Source organism: Gouania willdenowi, chromosome 14, assembly GCF_900634775.1.
Source record: "Gouania willdenowi chromosome 14, fGouWil2.1, whole genome shotgun sequence".
Classification (NCBI taxonomy): domain Eukaryota; kingdom Metazoa; phylum Chordata; class Actinopteri; order Blenniiformes; family Gobiesocidae; genus Gouania; species Gouania willdenowi.
Window position 1 is genome coordinate 2,923,669 of NC_041057.1, and position 21,727 is coordinate 2,945,395.

General features: G+C 34.5%; 1 protein-coding gene across 1 annotated transcript in view; it reads left to right on the forward strand.

The window, feature by feature from the left end:
- Positions 1–1,440: 1,440 nt before the first annotated feature.
- lrch2 (leucine-rich repeats and calponin homology (CH) domain containing 2) overlaps positions 1,441–21,727 on the forward strand; it is a 28,425-nt gene continuing 8,138 nt past the window's right edge. Inside the window, exons 1-14 of the mRNA XM_028466533.1 lie at positions 1,441–1,794; positions 13,100–13,244; positions 14,043–14,169; positions 15,246–15,351; positions 15,442–15,578; positions 17,429–17,559; positions 17,640–17,727; positions 18,724–18,823; positions 18,955–19,046; positions 19,143–19,210; positions 20,415–20,519; positions 20,640–20,708; positions 21,221–21,286; positions 21,365–21,413. Of these exons, the coding sequence (XP_028322334.1) occupies positions 1,494–1,794; positions 13,100–13,244; positions 14,043–14,169; positions 15,246–15,351; positions 15,442–15,578; positions 17,429–17,559; positions 17,640–17,727; positions 18,724–18,823; positions 18,955–19,046; positions 19,143–19,210; positions 20,415–20,519; positions 20,640–20,708; positions 21,221–21,286; positions 21,365–21,413 (1,584 nt within the window). The 5' untranslated portion in view covers positions 1,441–1,493. The remainder of the gene's footprint in view (positions 1,795–13,099; positions 13,245–14,042; positions 14,170–15,245; positions 15,352–15,441; positions 15,579–17,428; positions 17,560–17,639; positions 17,728–18,723; positions 18,824–18,954; positions 19,047–19,142; positions 19,211–20,414; positions 20,520–20,639; positions 20,709–21,220; positions 21,287–21,364; positions 21,414–21,727) is intronic.

A 21,727-nucleotide genomic window follows, 5' to 3' on the forward strand; every position in this document is an offset into this window, starting at 1 on the left:
TTTATTTAAAGGGGAATGCATATTAAAAACAAGAAAATGCTAAATATTAATAATAACATTACCCACATAGCACATTTAATGTAATGCCTAACCAACATCCAAGCTCACTCATATATTCTTAAGCGCTGGCATCTAACTTTAAAATGACAAACACAAATTGCTTATCATCATTGGCCTCCCCCTCCACACACCAACCGCTTCTATTTCACCAAAGATGTTGTACCGACTGACGCTCGGTCCCCCTCCATCTCCACCTGGACTTTTGCTTTCTGAACCAGACCTACCAAGGTCGTCACACATCATCTGACTGTTTCAGAGGGAAAGCAAAGCCTCTGACGGCGCCCGTCTCCACTCCCACCCCGCAAGCTACAACGGAGCACGTGGAGCGCCTACAGAGGCTGCACGCGCGTGCCCCCCAGCGGCTGGCAATCCTTTCTTTTCTCCTCCCTGCAATCCTTCCTCATTTATTTGTGAGTCAAATATTGCGACAGTTGGTGGTACCAAATCATTGACACATACCAATATATGAATGGGACTAATTACTTCGTATGTGCTACGGGGGTGCTAGAGGGCCCCCGGGGGCCAAAGTTTCCAAATGACTACTCCTCCGTTAATGCTCATTGAATCGTCATGGATATTCTATGAGCGGATGTCAAGAGCCTCTCGGAGACCTTTTTGAAAGGGCGAGGGGGGATAGGGGCCTGGGGGGCCCACCCTTTTTTTCCAGTCATTTCTAAATTCATCAGAACATAGTCGTGTGATATATCGTTTCAAAGGCAATTCAATGTTGATTATGATTTTATGTTGCACAATTTCATTTGTTTTACTCGATGGAACCAAGTCATTTCACTGAATTCTCGGCAACATGGTACCTGCTATTCGGCGTGGAGACGTTCCGTGGGCCCGGCCGTAGTTCATCAGAACTTGTTATCTGTGAAGAGCGCTTTATAAATAAAATGTATTTACTTGTATATTCACTCACACTGCACAAACATTGCATACTCACACACAATATAAAACCTTTATTTACACATCTAAATATGAATATAATTTCAGTTCGCGGCTCCTGTGTAAAAGTGGAATCACATGATTGTGCAAAGTTTTGTTTCATTGTGTGAACAGTTTGTTCACACAATGCTCTGAGTCCTGGGAGGAATTTTACTCTTAATGCTTCTTTTTTTTAGGTTTTTTTCTGCAGATTGTTGAATTTTGCAGGTGGAAAAAGACAGTAGGAGTCTAAAATGGCCACCACACCACACCATGCATGCTCATCCCCATCCCTACCATCATCATCATCATCATCATCATCATCAGTAGCAGCAGCAGCAGCAGCATCAGCATCAGCAGCTCTCTATGCTGCCCCCTAGCGTCCGCCCCTGGTACAGCCGCTGAATGCGCATGGGCGGGGAGTCTGCTGCTGCTGCTGCTGCTGCTTCTGTGCGTTCTTCTTCTGCTCCTCATTATTCCAACAGTAATTTATCTCACACGAAAAAATGGCGTCTAGTCATGGGGGTGTGGGAGCTGTCAGTGCTGCACAAAGCCATCCGGGACCCAGCGGACCTCACTGGAGCCCGGTGCAGAGCCAGAACCAGAGCCAGAGCCAGTACCAGAACCATCATCATCATCAGAACCACCAGAACCACCAGAACCACCAGCACCAGCAGCACCTCTCGGCCCGCAGCCTGGACCGGGCTCTGGAGGACGCGGTGTGCTCGGGGATCCTGAACCTGAGCGGGAGGAAGCTGAGGGAGTACCCGGGGATGAGCTTCGATCTGACGGACACAACCCAAGCAGGTCCGTGCGTGTGCGTGAGCGTGCGTGTAGGTGCGTCTGTGGATGCGGCGTGTCCGCATAGCAGCGTGGATTCTGTCTGATCTTTTTTTAATGGGTGCGTGCGCGTCAGTAACTCATGTATTCTCCCTAAAGTGGGCACATGCACGCGGAATAAACGCACTATGTGACGAGGTTTGTCAGCTCTGCTTTGGGGGGTGTTGTCGGTCTCCCCCGTGCGTGAGATGAGACGACAGACGCCCCCAGACAGGCATGGATCACTGGATCACTGGATCATTGGATCATTGGATCACTGGATCACTGGATCACTGGATCATTTCATTTATGGATCATTATTGATCACTGGATCATTGGATCTAGTGGTCACCACGTAAAGTCATAATTCTGAGACAGAACGTCATAATTATGAGTTAGTAATGTCATAATTAATTATGAGATAGAAAATCATAATGATGAGTTTGTAATGTCATAATTATGAGATAAAGTCATAATTGTAAGGTAGAAAATCATAATTACGAGTTAGTAATGTCATAATTAATTATGAGATTGAAAATCCTAATTATGAGATAAAGAGTTATAATTATGAGACAAAAGTCACAATTATGAGTTAGTAATGTCACAATGACTTTTTATATCATAATTATGACATTACTAACCCATAATTATGACTTTCCTTCTCATATATGAGATAGAAAGTTATAATTATGAGATAGAAAGTCATAATTATGAGATAGTAATGTCATAATTATGAGTTAGTCGTAATTGTGAGGTAGAAAGTCATAATTATGAGTTAGTAATGTCATAATTAATTATGAAATAAAGAGTCATAATTATGAGGAAAAAAAGTCATAATTATGAGTTAGTAATGTCATAATGACTTTCTATATCATAATTATGATATGACATTACTATCTCATAAACCTATGACTTTCTTTCTCATATATGAGATAGAAAGTCATAATTATGATATAGAAAGTCATAATTATGAGCTAGAAAGTCATAGATTCTATCTCATATTTATGACTTGCCATAATAACAGACTTCTATACTGAATCACTGTCAGTGATCAATGCAGGGAAACAGTGGCTGTGATTGGAGAGAAACCTTAAGACCAACAGGAAACGCACTGGGCTGGTGCTTAGTGAACGTTACAGTGAGACGTCTTCTTCCTGTTGTGATTCATTCTGTGGGTCACGTCCTCTGAAGGCTGTGTGTGCGTACAGGCTGTACATACCAAGTGTTCTTATATAGAGTGGCTGCAAAACAAGCTCGTCCTCAATGACATGATAGTAGTCGTAGCAGCTGATTGTTAGTGGTGCAGTTTCATTAGAGATGTGGTCGGACAGGATAAGTAAAGGTTATTTACTGGTTAACGCTGACACCAACAGCCCAGAGATGTGTAACTTTTATGATGTCATCATTTAGAATAATGACCAATCTGAGCTTTAATGGAAAGAACAAAGTGTTTGTGTGTCTGTTTTTTTATCGTTTTGTGTGTGTTTTGTGGTTTTATTTATTTTTCATTGATTATTAGTATATTTTTTTTGTCATTTTGTGTATTTTTGTTCTCATTTCTATATTATTCACTCATCTTACATGTGTTTGTTGTATTTTTGTTGTATTTTTCCATCATTTTACATAATTTTATTGTTGCTTTGTATATTTCTCTGTCATTTTATGTATTTTTCTTCTTATTTTGTATATTTTTTTAATTTAGTGGATTTTTGTTATCTTAATGTGTGTGTTTGGAGTCGTTTTGTGTATTTTTTGCTGTTGTTTGGTATATTTTTTTATGTTTTATGTATTTTTGTTGTTGTCTAGCGTGTTTTGTGAGTCATTTTGTGCATATTTCTCTTGTCATATTGTGTTTTTGAAGTCTTATTTGTGCATTCTTGTTGTATTTCTCTGTCATTTTACATAATTTTATTGTTGCTTTGTATATTTTTCTGTCATTTTGTAGAGTTTTCTTGTAATTTTTACATTCTTCACTCATCTTGTTTGTTGTAGTTTTGCGTTCTTTGAGTCATTTTGTTTATTCTTTGCTGTACTTTTCCATCATTTTCCATAATTTTATTGTTGCTATGCATATTTGTGGATTTTTCTTGTCATTTTGTGCATTTTTGTTATCATAATGTGTGTGTTTGGAGTCATTTTGTGTATTTTTGCTATTGTTTGGTATATTTTTTATGGTTTGTGTATTTGTGCATATTTCTCTTGTCATTTTGTGTTTTTGAAGTCTTATTTGTGTATGTTTGTTGTATTTCTCTGTCATTTTACATAATTTTATTGTTGCTTTGTATATTTGTGTTTGCTTTGGGGGACATGTTGTAACTACATTTACACTGAACACAATCTGCATCACAAACGACTGTTATCATTATTATGATGCTGATCAAATGTGATGAATCTGAACGTTGACGTTTATTTTCTACGTGTGTGTGTCTCTGAACTGTGAAAATATGCAGTGTTACAACGCTGCACAAGGTTAGTGTGTTAGTATCAGCAGATCACATCAGCAGCAGAAACAACAACAAAAAACAGCAAAAAATAAAAAAAAACGCTTGACTTGTACTTGATCATTTTTGTCAGATAATGTACCTTATGGTTATTATGGCAAACTAAAACTCTAAAGATTTTTGCTCCTTTTTGCTTATTTTTACCCCTTTTCTGCAGCTACACCAAACTTACCACATTTTAATCTATTTTCATCACTTTTTCTTTCCATATTTTGCTCCTTTTAATGCATTTTTGACACTTCTACGTCAAATTTCAATGCCTTTTTTGCACATTTTGTTCCAATTTCAAGACATTTTCTGCATTTATAAACCTTTTCCACCACTTTTCCACCTAATGTCACGTATATTGACCCATTATTGTCACTTTTAACCTTTTTTTTTAACCATATTTCGTGCTTATTTTTTCCAATTTAAACACATCCACTATTTGTCATCCCCATTATTTGCCAGTTTAAACTAATTGTTCCAATATTGAGATTTAGAACCATTTTGTTTGGACAATTTGAGCCCGTTTTTGCTTATTTTTACCATTTTTCAGCAAGTACACCAAACTTGCCATATTTTCAGCTTTTTTCATCACTTTTTCTTGCCATATTTTTGCTTTCCATCAAATTCCAATGCCTTTTCTGCACATTTTTTCCACTTTCAACACATTTTCAGCACTTTTAAACCCTTTCCACCATTTTTACACCTAATGTCACATATGTTGATCCATCGCTGTCACTTTTAACCTCTTTTCACTTTATTTCATGGTTATTTTTTTGCCAATTTCTCCACATTCACGATTTGCCCTGCCCATTATTTGCCAGTTTAAACTAATTGGTCCAATATTGTAAATTTGCAACTTTTAACCAATTACTGTGGTTTTTATAATCCCATTTCACCACCTTTTCCACCATTTTTGGTGACTTTTAACCCATTTCATTTCTGATTAAAACAATATATTTAAGATGACTATATACTATGATGCAAATAATGATGCACTTCCTGGATAACAGTGGATAATATTCAGATAAATAAATAAATGTGGTGTAGAAATGTAACAAATTAGTTTATTTCTTTTAAAACGTACTTAAGTACAAGTAAAGTCACTGATCTAGAAATATACTCAAAAAAGTACTCATAAACACAACTCAGTTACAGTAAGGTGAGTACTTCACCTCTGGTAAGAGGTTAACCGTCTGTCACATTTAAAGTCATTCTGTTCCATGTTTAATTAAGCAGTCAAACATCCATTTCCACTGGGGGACTGGATGGTGGCCCTGGAGCGTGTGTGACCCCCATCTGTAAACAGAATGTGGTGGGCTCGCCTCACACTCACACTGAGGTGTGTGTGTTTGTTGTGCGCTGCTGGCAGTTTGTCGTCAGTCCGTTCGTTTTCCCACGAGAACGTGAAAGAGCTCGGAGACGCTGGGCCGACCTTGTGCAGAGGCCTAACAGAGGCAGATGTTCATGTGCCTCCACCATCCTCCTCCCCAAGCCCCGCCTGTCATCACCCCCCCAGGGATCACATATGATGGAGTGCAGCAACCTTTACCCCAGTGCTGTGTTTATTGTCTGACTTACTCCAGTGATCACAGGATGTTTATGGTCAAAGAATTGTTGTTTTAGTCCTGGGAGTGTTACTGTATATATTTCATTTAAAAATATTGGTGATGCACAAAAAATGTTTTGCATGTTTTAGAGTGATTTTGTGTGTTTACTTCTGGGGCTGCACAAAATGTATCCAAGGGCCACAACATTTTTAGTTTTTTTTTTATTGTTGTTGTAATCTTGGATATTAAATTTGCAAAAAAAAAATTAAAAAAAATAAATAAAATTGTGGTACTTTATTTAATTTTGTGCAACCCCAAAAGTAAATGCACAAAACGCCCCAAAACATCCAAAACAGAAATAAAATGCACAAATAAACCAAAAAACTCAAGCATTTCGTGGCCCTCGGTTTAATTTCAAGCAGCTCCAAAAGTTAACGCACAAAATGACTCCAAAAACATCCAAAAATGAAACAAAATAGACAATTTTACGACAAAAAAACTAAATATTTTGTGGCCCTCGGTTTCATTTTGTAGAGCCCCAAAAGTAAATGCACAAAACGACTCTAAAAACACCCAAAAAACAGCCAAAGCAGAAACAAAATACACAAATTTACTCAAAAAACACACATGATGACCACAAATATGAACAAAAATAACAGAAAAATAAATAAAACGACAATAAAAATGACTCAAAATGACATGAAAATACACAAAATAATAAAATAACATGCAAAACAACAACATAAATAGACTGAATTGTCAAAACACACAACATAATTACATAAAATGAGCAAAATATTTCTCATAATAACTCCAATAACACACAAAATGAGATTAAAAACAACAAAAACAACTAAACTATTTCTTTTTTCCCTGATTTAATGCTCGGTTTGTTCAGTTTATTTTAAAAGTTGACATGAATGTTGATTGTTGAAGCACATTAACAAGCCTTGTGGACACAGTGAGTGAGTTTGTGTCTTTGTCACATTCTTTAGCTGTTCAACCCTTCAAGGACAAGGCTGACATTCTTAGAATTAATAATCAACCCGTTAAATAATCTAAAGTAGATGTTTGTCAGGAAAATCTGCTAAAAACAGCCCCACCCCACCTACAGTATAAATCAAAAGGTCTGTGAGCTATAATAAATAAACTATTCCAGTAATGATTATGAAATATGATGAAGTTAAACATGTACTTTTACCACACAGTTCACCTCAGGCTCTCAAAGAGCATTGATAATATTAATCTGATTAAATGTTTAATATATATCGCAGAACAATGTTGTGCTGCCCCAAAAGTAAACACAGACACAATGACTCCAAAAACTCCCAAAATGACAGAAAAAGACACAAAAACCAGCAAAAGTACATCAAAATTATAGCAAAAATACATCAAGTTAATCCAAACATTACGACAACAGAAATGCACAAAATGACGGAAAAATATGCAAAACGACTACAAAAACACACAATATGACAAGAAGAATATTGCAAAAATGAATCCAAAAACAGCAAAAACCACTCACAAAATGACAGAAAAATATTGAAAATAACAACACAAATATACAAATTGACAGAAAAATATACAAAACAACAACAAAAATACATAAAACGAGAACTAAATATACAAAATGACAACAAAAATAAGCAAAATGACAGAACAATGTACAAAACAACAATAAAAATGTACAAAATGTGAAAGAAATACACAAAATGACAACAAATTCTACAAAATGACAAATGAAAAATATACAAAACAACAACAAAAATTTGCAAACTGACTCCAAAAACACACAATATGTCAAGAAAAAAAGTCACAAAATGAATCCAAAAACATCAAAAAGCGCACACAAAATGAGAGAAAAATATACAAAAACACACAAAAACTCTTTGTTGTTAATGCTCTGGTTATTATTGTAAATGCTGACATGATGAATGTTGATCATGTGACCCTCACATCAGATAAAATCACATATTTGTGTAAAAGTTGCTCATCTCTGTTATATATCTATTAAATTAATCTAACCATGTTATTTTCTTGGCTCTACCTTTCAGAAGAAAATTTGGTAACATGAGAAATCAAAGATCATGTGATCATTCATATTTAATGTGCTTAATGTGTCCATGTTGGATGTGTAGCATGAATTTGTTTGATTGTGTATATCACAAATACAGCTCAGCTTTTCTCAGTATTTACACCTAAAATGAGTTTATTTCCAGCTGTTTATCACCAGTAAATCACCATTTTTTACCTTAGTGCAGACTTTTATCACAGCAATAATGTGTTTGTTTGATGGAAGGGCCACATTATGTACATTCATGTCAGTATTTAGAATAATGAGCATTAGTACAGGAAAGAACCAAGAGTTTTTAGAGTCACTTTTATGAGTTTTTATCATTTTGTGTATGTTTGTTGTTGTTTTGCTGCTTGTTATGATTCATTTTGTGCTTTTCTGTTGTCATTTTATAGATTTTTTCCTGTAAAATGTATGTTTTTTGGAGTCATATTGTGTATTTGTGTCATTTTGTTTGTTTGTGGTACTGTGAGTTTGCTGAGTCATTTCCGTGTCTTTTTGTGTACTTTTGTTGTCATTTTGTGTACTTTTGTTGTCATTTTGTGTATTTCTGTTGACTTTTTGTGTTGTTTGGAGTCTTTTTTTATCATTACTGTTGTCGTTTTGTTCAGTTTCGTAGTAATTTTGTATGTTTTTTGGAGTCATATTGTGTATTTGTGTCGTCATTTCGTGTATTTTTTCCTGTAAACGCTTTCTTTTTTTTCCTGTTTTAATGCTTTTATGCTTTAATGCTCAGTTGATTGTTGAAACACATTAACAAGCCTGTAAAATGTATGTCATATTGTGTATTTGTGTTGTCATTTTGTCTGTTTGTGGTACTGTGGGTTTGTGGAGTCATTTCCTTGTCTTTCTGTTGCCATCTTTTGTCATTTTGTGTACTTTTGTTGTCGTTTGGAGGTTTTTTTTTTTAGTATTACTGTTGTCGTTTTGTTCATTTTTGTGGTAGTTTTGTGTGTTTCTGGAGTATTTTCTATGTCTTTCTCTTGTCTTTTACTGTATGTTTCTGTATTGTTGTATTTTGTTATTGTTATTGTTTTTGTGCATGTGCTTTGGGGGCCACAGAAAATATGACCGTGGGCCGCATGTGGGCCCTATGGCCGCCAGTTGTCCATGTCGTGTGTTTAGTAATATTACAGGTTCAAACTGCATTAATATTTATTTTTTATCTTGATATGAAGGCACTGAGGCCACAGGAAACTCCGTGAACTACGTAGTGACGCCTACAGTGGTTCAGTTTGATAAAAACAAAACAAAAGCCTGAGTGAAAGATGACTAATGAGCTGATTACAGAGCAGCAGATGTGACCACAGTGTGTGGTAGACAGGCTGTGTGTGTGTGTGTGTGTGTGTGTGTGTGTGTGTGTGTGTGTGTGTGTGTGTACGTGTGTGTGTGTGTGTACGTGTGTGTACGGGGTTCAGTTATCCCGTAGTTACTGAACATTTTATTTAATTGAAATAGAATCTATGCAGGCAGAAAGTCACGTAAAGAGCATGATTTTAGAAATATTAATATAAATTAATATGTCACAAATACTGAGCTAATACTCACATTTTTTTTTTTTTATATCCATGAATGTTTTTTTTTGTTTTGTTTGTGTTAGTCTCTGTGATGGCATAAAAAAACAGACAAAAAATAACGGAGTTCACGTAAATTTGAATATTGTTAATATTATTGATATTTATGAATTATTTGTATTATAATATTTTCTTTACATAATCAAGCAAAATTAACAATTTTACACTGATTATAGCTTCATAAGCATGTTTTGGAAAATGATGACGACTTTACACACAATTTGTGTTTTTAAACGGGCGAACAAAGAGATTCTCGTGAAAAATCTCACTTAATGTGACACAACTTCACATTCTGAAATTATAAATATCTCTATGACCCACATGTTTTAGGGACAATATCACACATTTCCACCATATTTTTCACTGTAAAACAGGTGGGCTAATGTTAGCTTTAGCATGTGTAGCTAACAGCTGGATGTTAAATCTGTTGGTTTCAGTGCGTTTATGCAAAGAACAGTTGAATAATTATAATAGTTAACTTCATCAACCGTATTAAGCATGTTTGGCACAATTTTATGGAGCGCCATTTGTAAAGATGTTCATGCTAAAATAAACAACTTCTTGCAACATTTACCAACAAACCACGTTTAAAAAATTTATATTTTAAATCTAAATGTTAAATCTAAATGCTAATTTAAAAGTAAATGTTAAATGTTGAATCTAAATGTTAAATGTTAAATCTAAATGCCATGGGCGAAACTAAATATTTAGCTAATATACAAATTCACCTGAAGTACCAAAATAAAAGCCCAGTGATATTTAACATTTAGCATTTAGATTTACCATTTATATTGAAATGTAACATTTAGATTTAACATTTAGATTTAGGTTTAACATTTAGGTTTAGATTTAACATTTTGATTTAGATTTAACATTTAGGTTTAGATTTAACATTTAGGTTTAGATTTAGACATTAATATTTAACATTTATATTTAACATTTAGATTTAGATATTAATATTGAACATTTATCATTTAGATTTAGATATTAATATTGAACATTTATCATTTAGATTTAGATATTAATATTGAACATTTAACATTTAGAGTTAAATTTAATATTTAGACTTAGATTTCATATTTAACGCGCTAGAATAATCTGTGATTAGCTTCACAAGCCTTCATAAAAAATGACAGTTAGTTTCCTGTGTCATGGGGTAGTCAGACCCACATATCATGTTCATGTGGAACACTCGTTATTATCAGATATCAGTGCTAAAGTGCTCCAGCAGGTGGATTACACACACACACACACACACACACACACACACACACACACACACACACACACACACACACACACACACACACACACACACACACACACACACACACACACACACACACAGTGGGCTGCAGATGGTGCACCCCCACATCTCTGGGGATGTGAGAATAGTCAGCACACACACACATACGCACACACACACACAGCTGAGTTACAGCATCTACGTCCAGGCTTGGGGGTGAGGGGTGAGGGGTGAGGGGTGAGGGGGGAGAATTGACTGTTAATGGTAAACCAGTAGACACTGTGACCTCAGCTCTGCTCTTTCCTCATGTGGTAACGTCTGCTTCCCTAACACGTTAGACTTCCTCTAGTTTTGGTTCTGCATGGCTGCACCACGCTCTGCTTCTACTTCTTCTTATTGACTGCTGTCAGACACACACACACACACACACACACACACGCAGTTCAATGGTTGTGGAACATTTATAGCTCGTAGAAATCTAAAGTTTTCTCAAAGGTTCTTGTTGTTGGTGTTTTTTTTCCCAATCATTGTGTGTTTTTGTCATTATGTGAATATTTATGTTGTTGTTTTCTCTCGTTTGTTATTGTCTTTTTATCTCATTGTTGTTTTGTGTGTTTTGTGATTTTTGGTGCATTTTTTGTTACGTAATTGTGTCACGTTTGTGATTTTTTTTATTGTTGTTTTGTGTATTTTTCAATCATTTTGTGTATTTTTGCAGTTGTTTCTTGTTTTTTGCAAACATTTTGTGTATTTTTGCAGTTGTTTTGTATATTTGTCCATCATTTTGCGTATTTTGTTGTTATAATGTATGTTTTTGGAGTCATTTTGTGTATTTTTGCTGTTTTTTTGTCTATTTTCCAATCATTTTGTGTATTTTTGCGATTGATTTATTTCTCTTTCATTCATTTTGTGTATTTTGTTCTGATAATGTGTGTTTTTGGAGTATTTTTGCAATTGTTTTGTGTATTTTTTGTCTTATAATGTGTGTTTCTTGGAGTATTTTTGTGTATTTTATTTTTGCTATTGTTTTGCGATATTTTTCAAGAATTCTAGTATATTGTGGTCAGTTTATATATTTTCTATTATTTTGTGTATTTTGTTTTTATAGTGTGTGTTTTTGGAGTAAATGTGTTTATTTGGCTGTCGTTTTGTGTATTTTGTTGCTATAATGCGTGTTTCGGTACTAATTTTGAAGTAACTGTGTGTAACTTTGCTGTCGTTTTATGTTCTTTTCGTTCATTTTAGTGTGTTTAGAGTCATTTTTTGCGTTTACCTTTCAGGCTGATCATAATGACCAATGTCTGTGATAGAGTAACACCTTCATGTATTTGTATGCATGAGGTTTTTCTGGATGTGGGCCGTTCATTGACTTTAGGCAGGATACGGTAATTTAAAGCTTTGTGTTTATCTGGAGCTTTGCAGCCCTGACCTGCAGCTCTAATTATCTCACCCAGAAATAATTCAGAAGACAACCTTGTTCTCCATTCACAGCTTCAGAATCGATTGGAGTGTGAAGGTGATTTTCAAAACAAAAGCACAGTGTTCCATGTGTCGTGATCCTGGCTTTTGTTTCCGGCTTGATTTGCAGCCGTTTGTGTGAGTGTCTATTCAGCAGGATGTGATAGTGATGAGAAGGTTTCACCACAAATAGCGTCTGTATGTGTGATATTGTCCCAAAACACACACGTGAGGTATTTATATGTCATATCAGAAATGATCAAAATAATAAATAAAAAAAGGTTCATATTGCTTTATTTATTTTCTTGAATAACTTTAGTAGAACTAATGTGGACAGTCATATCTCTATGTTTTGGGAGTCGTGTTTTTTGTTGTTTCGCATATTTTATTCTTATTTTGTGTATATTTGCTGTGGTTTTCTATATTCTTCAATCATTTTGCGTATTTTTTTCTGTTGTCTTCTGTGTTTTTTCAAAAATTCTGTGTATTCTGTGGTTGTTTTGTTTATTTGTCTGTCATTTTGCGTATTTTGTTCTTGTAATGTGTGTTTTTCAATCATTTTGTGTATTTTTTTTTACATTATTTTTCTCTTATTGTGATTCTGAAAACAGATGTAGAGTTTTTTAGAATAATTATAAGATTTAGGATTCTTTATTCATACTTTTGCACTTTTTGAATGAAATTATTTGGAATTTCATAGAAACACTGCACTTTTTGAAATATAATATTTTTTATTCTTATTTTTATATTCTGTTGGCCTGCTGTGATATTCTGTATTATATTTACATTAATTAGCCATTATGTACATTTATTAAATCACTGTATTATATGGTATGTTTAAATGTATTTAAAACTATGCTGAGGCACCAATACCTTTTATTACGTTCTGTTTTTCTCGATGACAGATTTGTCCAAGAACCGTCTCACGGACGTCCCCCCTGAAGTGTGTCTGTTTGCGCCCCTCGAGTCTCTCAACCTGTATCATAACTGCATCAAGTTTATCCCTGAAGCCATCGTCAACCTGCAGATGTTGACATATATCGACGTCAGGTGAGCAACTTTTCCAAAGTTTCTTCTAGATAAAGTTTTTTAACCTGTGTCCATTTTTATGGGGAGAGATTTGTCACAAAAAATTTTCAGATTTTTATCATGCGTAATTTGTGTGTCAAGGACATTTCTGAAAAACACATGGAATCTAAATCTAAAAAAAAATGTGAAAATCTAAAAACACACAAAAATCTAAAAAAAAAAAAACCACGTGAAAATTTAAAAAAAACCACGTGAAAATTTAAAAAAAACCACGTGAAAATCTAAAAACTTGTTAAAATCTGAAAACACGTGAAAATCTAAAAAAAACATGAAAATCTAAAATCTTGTTAAAATGTGAAAACACGTGAAAATCTAAAAACGTGAAAATATAAAAAAAACATGCAAATATGAAAAAACCCATGTGAAAAAAAAAACCGTGAAAATCTAAAAAACCCGTGCAAATTTACAAAACACATGGGTAAATTTAAAAAAAAAATGTGAAAATCTAAAAACATGTGAAAAACAAAAAAAAAAAACATGTGAAAATCAAAAACTGCGTAAAAATCTAAAAAAACACATGAAAATCTGAAAAACACATGAAAATCTAAAAACACGTGAAAATCTACAAAAAACATGAAAATATAAAAAAAAAACCACGTGAAAATATTAAGAAAAAACACGTGAAAATGTTGATATATTTGTGAATATTTGTGAGCCAAATCTCTCCCCATAGATCATTTCTGTTTAGATGCTGAACATGATGATGAAGTGGATGAACTCTTCTTTAAACGTACTTCTTTGTTCTGATTCTCTCCACAGCCGAAATCTCCTGACCATTCTGCCCAAATACCTGTTCAACCTCCCCCTCAAAGTGCTGCTGGTGAGCAACAACAAGCTGGTGTCCATCCCTGAGGAGATCGGTAGAGCCAAAGAGCTGATGGAGCTGGTGAGCAGCATGTTGTCTAGAAGGGGAATAAAGGAGAGTCAGCAAAATAATGGTTCTATGAATCTGTGATAAACACATTTATTTATTCATCTGAATAATATCCACTGTTATCCAGGAATGTTTATTATTATTATTATAGTCATCTTAAAGATGGAAATCCTGGTTTTAATCACAAATAAAATGGGTTCAAAGTGACCAAAAATTGTTGAAAAGATGGTGAAATGGGATTTTAAAAACCACATAAAATGGTTAAAAGTTGCAAATTAGAGTGGACAAAAAGTGTCAATATTGGAACAGTTAGTTTAAACTGGCGAATAATGGGCATGACAAATTGTGAATGTGGTTAAATTGGCAAAAAATGTGCTTGAATTATGCGTGAAAGAGGTTAAAAGTGACAATGAAGAGTCAACATACGTGACATTAGGCGGGAAATGTAGTAAAGAGGGATTATAAGTGCTGAAAATGTCTTGAATGTGGAAAAAATGTGCAGAAAATGCATTGAATTCGACGGTGAAGTGTTAGAAATGGGAGTAATGAAGCAAAAATCCATTAAAAGGAGCAAAAATATGGCAACAAAAAGTGATGAAAACAAGTTTGGTGTTGTTGCAGAAAAAGGGTAAAAATAAGCAAAAATGGGCTCAAATTGTAAAAAGAAATGGTCCAAAGTCTCAATATTGGAACAATTACAATGAACAATTAGTTTAAACTGGCAAATAATGAGCATTGCATATCATGAATGTGGTTAAATTGGCAAAAATAAGCATGAAATATGGTGTAAAGAGGTTAAAAGTGACATTAATGGGTCATCATATGTGACATTAGGTGGAAAAGTGGTGGAAAGGGTTTATAAGTGCTGAACATGTCTCTAAAGTGGAAAAATGTGAAGAAAAGGAATTGAAATTTGATGGAGAGCAAAAATATGGCAAGAAAAAGTGATGAAAATAGGTTAAAATATGACAGGTTTGGTGTAGTTGCAGAAAAATGGTCAAAACAAGCAATAATGGCTGAAATTGTTGAGAAAATATTCGTGGTTTCTTGAAGGCATCTGGAGACATCTGGTGTTTCTTCTCTGACAGGACGTGAGCTGTAATGAGATCCAGGTTCTTCCAGCACAGGTGGGGAGACTTCAAGCCTTACGGGAGCTGAACATCAGGAAGAACTGCCTTCACATGTTGCCTGAGGGTCAGTGCATGATTAGCATGCTCAGTAGTAGCATCTCTCAGATGTTACAGTTGGCAGGAAAACAAAGCCGTCTCTACTTGTTTTGTTCAGAGTTGGCCGACCTGCCTCTGATCCGACTCGACTTCTCCTGCAATAAGATCACAGAGATCCCTCCGACGTACAGGAAGCTCAGACACCTGCAGCACATCATCCTAGACAACAACCCTATGCAGTCTCCACCCGCACAGGTCAGCCCTGGGGGGGGTTTCAGTAGAGCCAGGCTTATGGTTTCAACCTGCTTTAAAGCCGTCTGTGGCCACGCCCCCTTTTGCCATTCCATCAAACTCCTCTCATCTTGGAGCTCTCCAGCTCAGCCAATCAGCTGACAGTGTTTAGATTAAGACCTACGAGATCGATCACAGATTTAATGATTAAAGAGGTGAAGGTGCATATGCACTGCAGCTTAGACCAACAGGATGTGACATCATCTGTTACTGGGCAGTGAGAATAAAAGACGTTTCTGTGGTTTGAACATTTTAAAAGTAATAAAGGTGTTATTTAGTCAATTTATCACAGAAAACAACTGATCATGTGACCACACACTGATCATGTGACCACACACTGATTATGTGACCACACACTGATCATGTGACCACACACTGATCATGTGATCACACACTGATCATGTGATCACACACTGATCATGTGATCACACAGTTTGACAAGTTTTTTTAAACATCTGTCCGCGTTAAATAAAAGAAGATGCTGTAACTCACAATTAAATAATATGTAATTTGTGAAACTTGTGAATGTTTGTTGAACTCAACACTAAACATTTAATTAATTTCCTCTTAAAATACCGTATTAAAACGGTATTTAAATAAAATATATATATATATATATAATGGAAGTCTTTTTAAGTTTTGTTTTGTGTTTAAAGCTTCACTAAATGACTTCTTTCAAAAAGATGACGTAGTTTCATACGAGTGAGTCTGCATCTTAAACCTGGTCAGGATCAGGTTTGACCCACAGACTGTGTTACTATGGTAACCAAGGGGGTTTTCTCTTTAGAACCTGAGCTGGGTTTGATCAGGTGTGCATGAGACAGCTCTATGTTTGGAATCATCAATAACTACGCCCTCTAGTGGTGATTTTCATTGTCATGTTGGTTTGTTTTTTTGGAGTCATTTCTGTGCATTTCAGTAGTTTTTGTCTTTTTCTATTAGATTGTTTAGTTTAAGTTTATTTTTAATATTTTTCTGCCATTTTATCAAGTTTTGTGTTTTTGGTTTAGTTTTGTAATAATTATCTTGTAATTTAGTGTGTTTTTTTTCAATCATTTTGTTGATTTTTTTGGAGTGATTTAGTGTGAGTTTTGTGGTTTGGGGTCATTTTGTAAAATGATCTCTATTTTTGTGTGTTTTTGTTGTTGTTTTGTGTGTTTTATGAGTCATTTTCGTGGATTTTCATTGTCATGGTTTTGTAAAAGTAATCAAAGTAATCTTTTGTGTATTTCAGTTGTATATTTTTCTAAAATCTTGTGTATTTTTGTTGTCATTTGGCATTTTTTCTGCCATTTTGTGGAGTTTTGTGTTTTTGGTTTATTTTTGTGATAATTTTTACATCATTTTGTGTATTTCTTAAATCATGTTGCATGTGTTTTTGTGGTTTTTGGAGTGATTTAGTTTGGTTTTGTTGTTTCTGCAGTTATTTTATGTATTTTTGTTGTCATTATGTAAATTTTTCTCTATTTTTGTGTGTTTTTGTTGTTGTTTTATGTGTTTAGCGAGTCATTTTTGTGGATTATATTGGTTTTTGGATTATTCTTTTTGTATTTCAGTTGTTTTTTGTGGATTTATTCTATAATTTTGTGTATTTAAGCTGTCATTTTGCAAATCTTTCTGCCATTTTATGCAGTTTTGTGTTTTAGGTTTTGGTGTTCCTGTCATTTTGTGTGTTTTTCTTGTTTTTTAATACATTTTTCTATAATTGTGTTTGTGTATTTACCTTGGAGGCCACGCCAACTTATCTGATGTAAATGATGGATAGGTGTGTAGTAATGACACGAGCACATATGATGTCACATGTTGTGTTTCAGATTTGTCTGAAGGGAAAAGTGCACATATTTAAATACCTGAACATCCAGGTGTGTCGGATGGAGAAGAAACCCGACACCCTGGACCTCCCCACGCTCAGCAAACGCTGCCTTCCTCAGCCGCTCACAGACAGGTCAACTAAAAGCACAATAAATATTCTCCATATTCTGTTATTCAGTTATTAATACGCTTTATTAACGTGTGTCATTTCAGCATGGAGGATTTTTATCCCAGTAAAAACCACGGGCCGGACTCTGGAATAGGAAGTGATAATGGTGACAAGAGGCTGTCAACTACAGAGGTATTAGATGGTGATTTATGTTTAAACTGAACTAAACTATGAATAAACAGGTTTTTTTTAGATCAATGAAGCTCAGACAAAGGCAACTGGCAAAGATGAAAAACACACAAAATGACAGAAAAATACACAAAACATACTCAAAATCACACAAGATGACTATAAAAATACGGAAAAATAACTGTGAAAGTTGTGAAAAAACAAGCAACACCAAAAATAAACAGAATGACTGGAAATAATTCAAAACTGCAACAACTTGACTCCAAAAAGACACAAAACCACAACAGAAACACAAAAACGACTGCAATAATAAATAATATACAAAAAGGCTAAAAAAACATGTAAAACAACAACAAAAATACAGACAAACATATAAAACAACATGAACACACATAATAAAAGAGAAAAAACTACAAAAATATACAGATTTACAAAAAAAATAACAAACAAACAGAAATGAACTCCAAAAACTCTCAAAATGAGAGAAAAATATACAAAGCAACGACAAAAATACATAGAATGACGGAATGATGCAAAGATGCAACAAAAACGACAAAAGAAACACATCAAATAATGGAAAATACAAGACGAAAAACAGTCATTTACAAAATGGCTCCAAAAACATAGAAAACAACAACAATAATACAGAAAAATAACAGAAAAACATACAAAACAACAACATAAATACACAAAATCAGTGAAAAATTTACAAAAAAACACAAGATTAATACAGAAATACTCATAAAAACAGGAAAAATATTGACAAAAATACACAAACTCTTTGTTTTTTCCTGTGTTAACGTTGGTCATTATTCTAAATGAGGACATGACTGTTGATAATTCAGATCAGATATAATCCCATTCCTGTGGCCCACGCTGTGATTAAAGTTGTACATTTCTGGTTTATCTTCAGGCTTGACGCTACATCTGCTTCACTGTGTATCTTGTGTAAATCTGACTGAACTTGTGCGTATTTCTTCCTCTCTTGTCATTCGTCAGCCGTCAGACGACGACACGGTCAGCCTCCACTCTCAGCTGTCAGAGACGGCCCGTGCTGCCGACGCCCACTCACTCCTCTCCAAAATGGACTCTTGCAAAGGTTACCCCAAATAAGTATCTCAAATTAGAAAGGCAATGAGTGAGACGCACGCGGGGGTTGTTGAATGAAGTGCCTAGAAAAGAGAAAAAGATGTTTATTTGATGAACGCGGATGCTTCCTCCCTCTATCAGATCAGGATCTCTATGACTTTATAGAGTCCAACGCAGACGAGGATCCTGCTCTGTCAGAGTGTGACGGACAGCAAAACGTGTCCTCTATTAAGGTATCAGTCCATCCATCCATCCATCCATCCATCCATCCATCCATCTATTTAAACCCATTGGAAAACACATGACGTGTACCTTTTTTTTTGTTTCAGGAACTGGAGAAAGTTCTTAACTTGTCTCACCAAAGCAAAGATAAAGACATCTGGAAAGAGGAGTCAGGGTGAGAAACATATTTATTTAGTTATTTTTCTACCTTTAGACAGAAATGTTCATTAAAAGAGAGAAAGTTATGCGGAATGACACCAAAAATACACAGAATTACTCCAAAAACACAGAATGTGACCTGAAAAATACTGAATCTTACAACAAAAGACATACAAAATTACACCAATACACAAAAGGACAGCACAAATTCACAAATTGACAAGAAAATAAGCAAAATTACTGCAAAAACACAGAAGACAATGACAAAAAATGCAGAAAAATATGACAAAATTACTCCAAAAACATACAAAAGTGATTAAAAAACATAAAAAAATGACAAATCATGTACAAAACAATAACATGAACAGTCAAATACAGAAAAAAATAGCATAAGTAGTGAATCTTACAACAAAAGACATACAAAATTACACAAAAATACACAAAAGGACAACAAAACACGCAAAATTACTCGAAAAACGTACAGGACGATGATAGAAAATACAGAAAAATAAACAAAATACAAAAAATAAATTGTAATGCAAAATACACAAAATTACTCCAAAAACACAGAACAAAAAAAAAGGTAACAAAATGACACAAAATGACCAAGACAACATATAAAACAATAGCAAAAATACACAAACTGACTACAAAAAACATACAAAATTACAGAAAAATACACAAAAGGAGAACATAATAGAAAATAAGACAATATCAGTCCAAAAACACAACAGCAACAAAAATACACAAAATGACAAAAATATATAAAACAATAGCAAAAATACACAAAAGGAGAACAAAATTCACAAATTCACAACAAAATACACAGAAGACGACAAGAAAAAATACAGAAAAATAAGGAAAATATACAAAATAACTCATAATGCAAAATACACAAAAGACATACAAAATTACAATCACAAAAGGACAACAAAATAGAAAATAACTCATAATGTAAAATATACAATATTAGTCCAAAAATACACAAAATTATATATTAAACAATAGCAAAAATACACAAAAGGACAACAAAAATTCACAAATTGATAACAAAATCAGCAAAATGACTATAAAAACAGAAGGCGATGACAAAAAATACAGAAAAACATAACAAAATGACACCAAAAACACAGACAGATTCTAAAAATATATAAAATGACAGAGAAGGATATAAACGTGATAATACATGTGTACAGTAAAGTGAGTGTTGTGTTTTACAGCTCTGATAAGGAGCAGCTGATTGAGGAAGAGGACGATGAGCTGAAGGAAGTGTTGGATCTGAGGAAGATTGCAGTTCAGCTTCTGCAGCAGGAGCAGCAGAACAGGTCAGCATTATCACTCCTTTTCTGCTCAGTGCACGAAGAGCAGATTATGGTTTCATTCTATTCACATATGTCTGTCTGTCTGTTTTCTCTATTTCCTCTTCTCTGATGTTTTCCTCACAGACGGCGTTCGTTAATCTGCCGTGCAGAAAGTCTCATTCATCGGCGGAGGGTGACGGGCCGCGCCCACAGGTACAAGATTGGGCAGAGTACATGTGTCAAACTCATGGCCCGGGGGCCAAATCCGGCCCTTTGGAGCATTTAATATGGCCTCAGAAGGAAGTAAAAATTACAGAGAAAACTTGTGTGAATGAAAGTCAACACTCCTGATTCTTATATCGTATGATTGTAGTCATTCTTAAATATTAACCTGTTGAAAAAAACTTGAAATTCTTACAAAATCCTTAAATTTATCTCAAATTATCAGTTAATATTTATCTTAATTAAATAGAAATTGGTGACAAAGTCATGGAAATTCAAAGTGTAGATCCTGTTGGGACTGAAATCTGTGACTTATTGCTTGGATATTGTTGGTTTCCTACATATTTTATGTTTTATGTGTACATAGAAGTGTAAACTAGGACACAATAATGTTGGAATTACTCATTTTTCAGCATAAAATCTGTGGCCCTGTTGATTTCAAACTAAACTAAACTAAAATGAATTTGAGGCTCCTGAAACAGAGAGTGTTTCTGTGTATGAAGGTTCCTGAGTCACTCTGGAGGATCCAGTAGCAGCAAAACCAGAGTTCCTCCACAGGCTGCTCGCAGGTATATACGTCAATCAATCAATCAATCACATTGATCTGGAGATGAATCAACGTGTGACGTGTTCTGTTCTGGTTTCAGTTCTTCTCTGGATGAAGGAAGCAGTGGAGCGTCAGTGCTGAGTGGACAGGTACAGACAGGGAGAGATTTGTCTCATATATATTCACAAATATATCCACAATTTTCACATGTTTTTTTCGAATTTTTCACATGCGTAATTTGTGTGTTTGATGACGTTTCTGAAAAACACGTGAAAATCTAAAAAACAAGTGAAAATCTAAAAATCACATGTGAAAACCGGGAAAAAATACGTAAAAATTGAGAAAAAAAAAAAAAGAATGTGAAAATCTAAAAAACACGCGAAAATCTAAGAACACGTGAAAATATAAAAAACAAGTGAAAATCTAAAAATCACATGTGAAAACCGGAAAAAAACACGTAAAA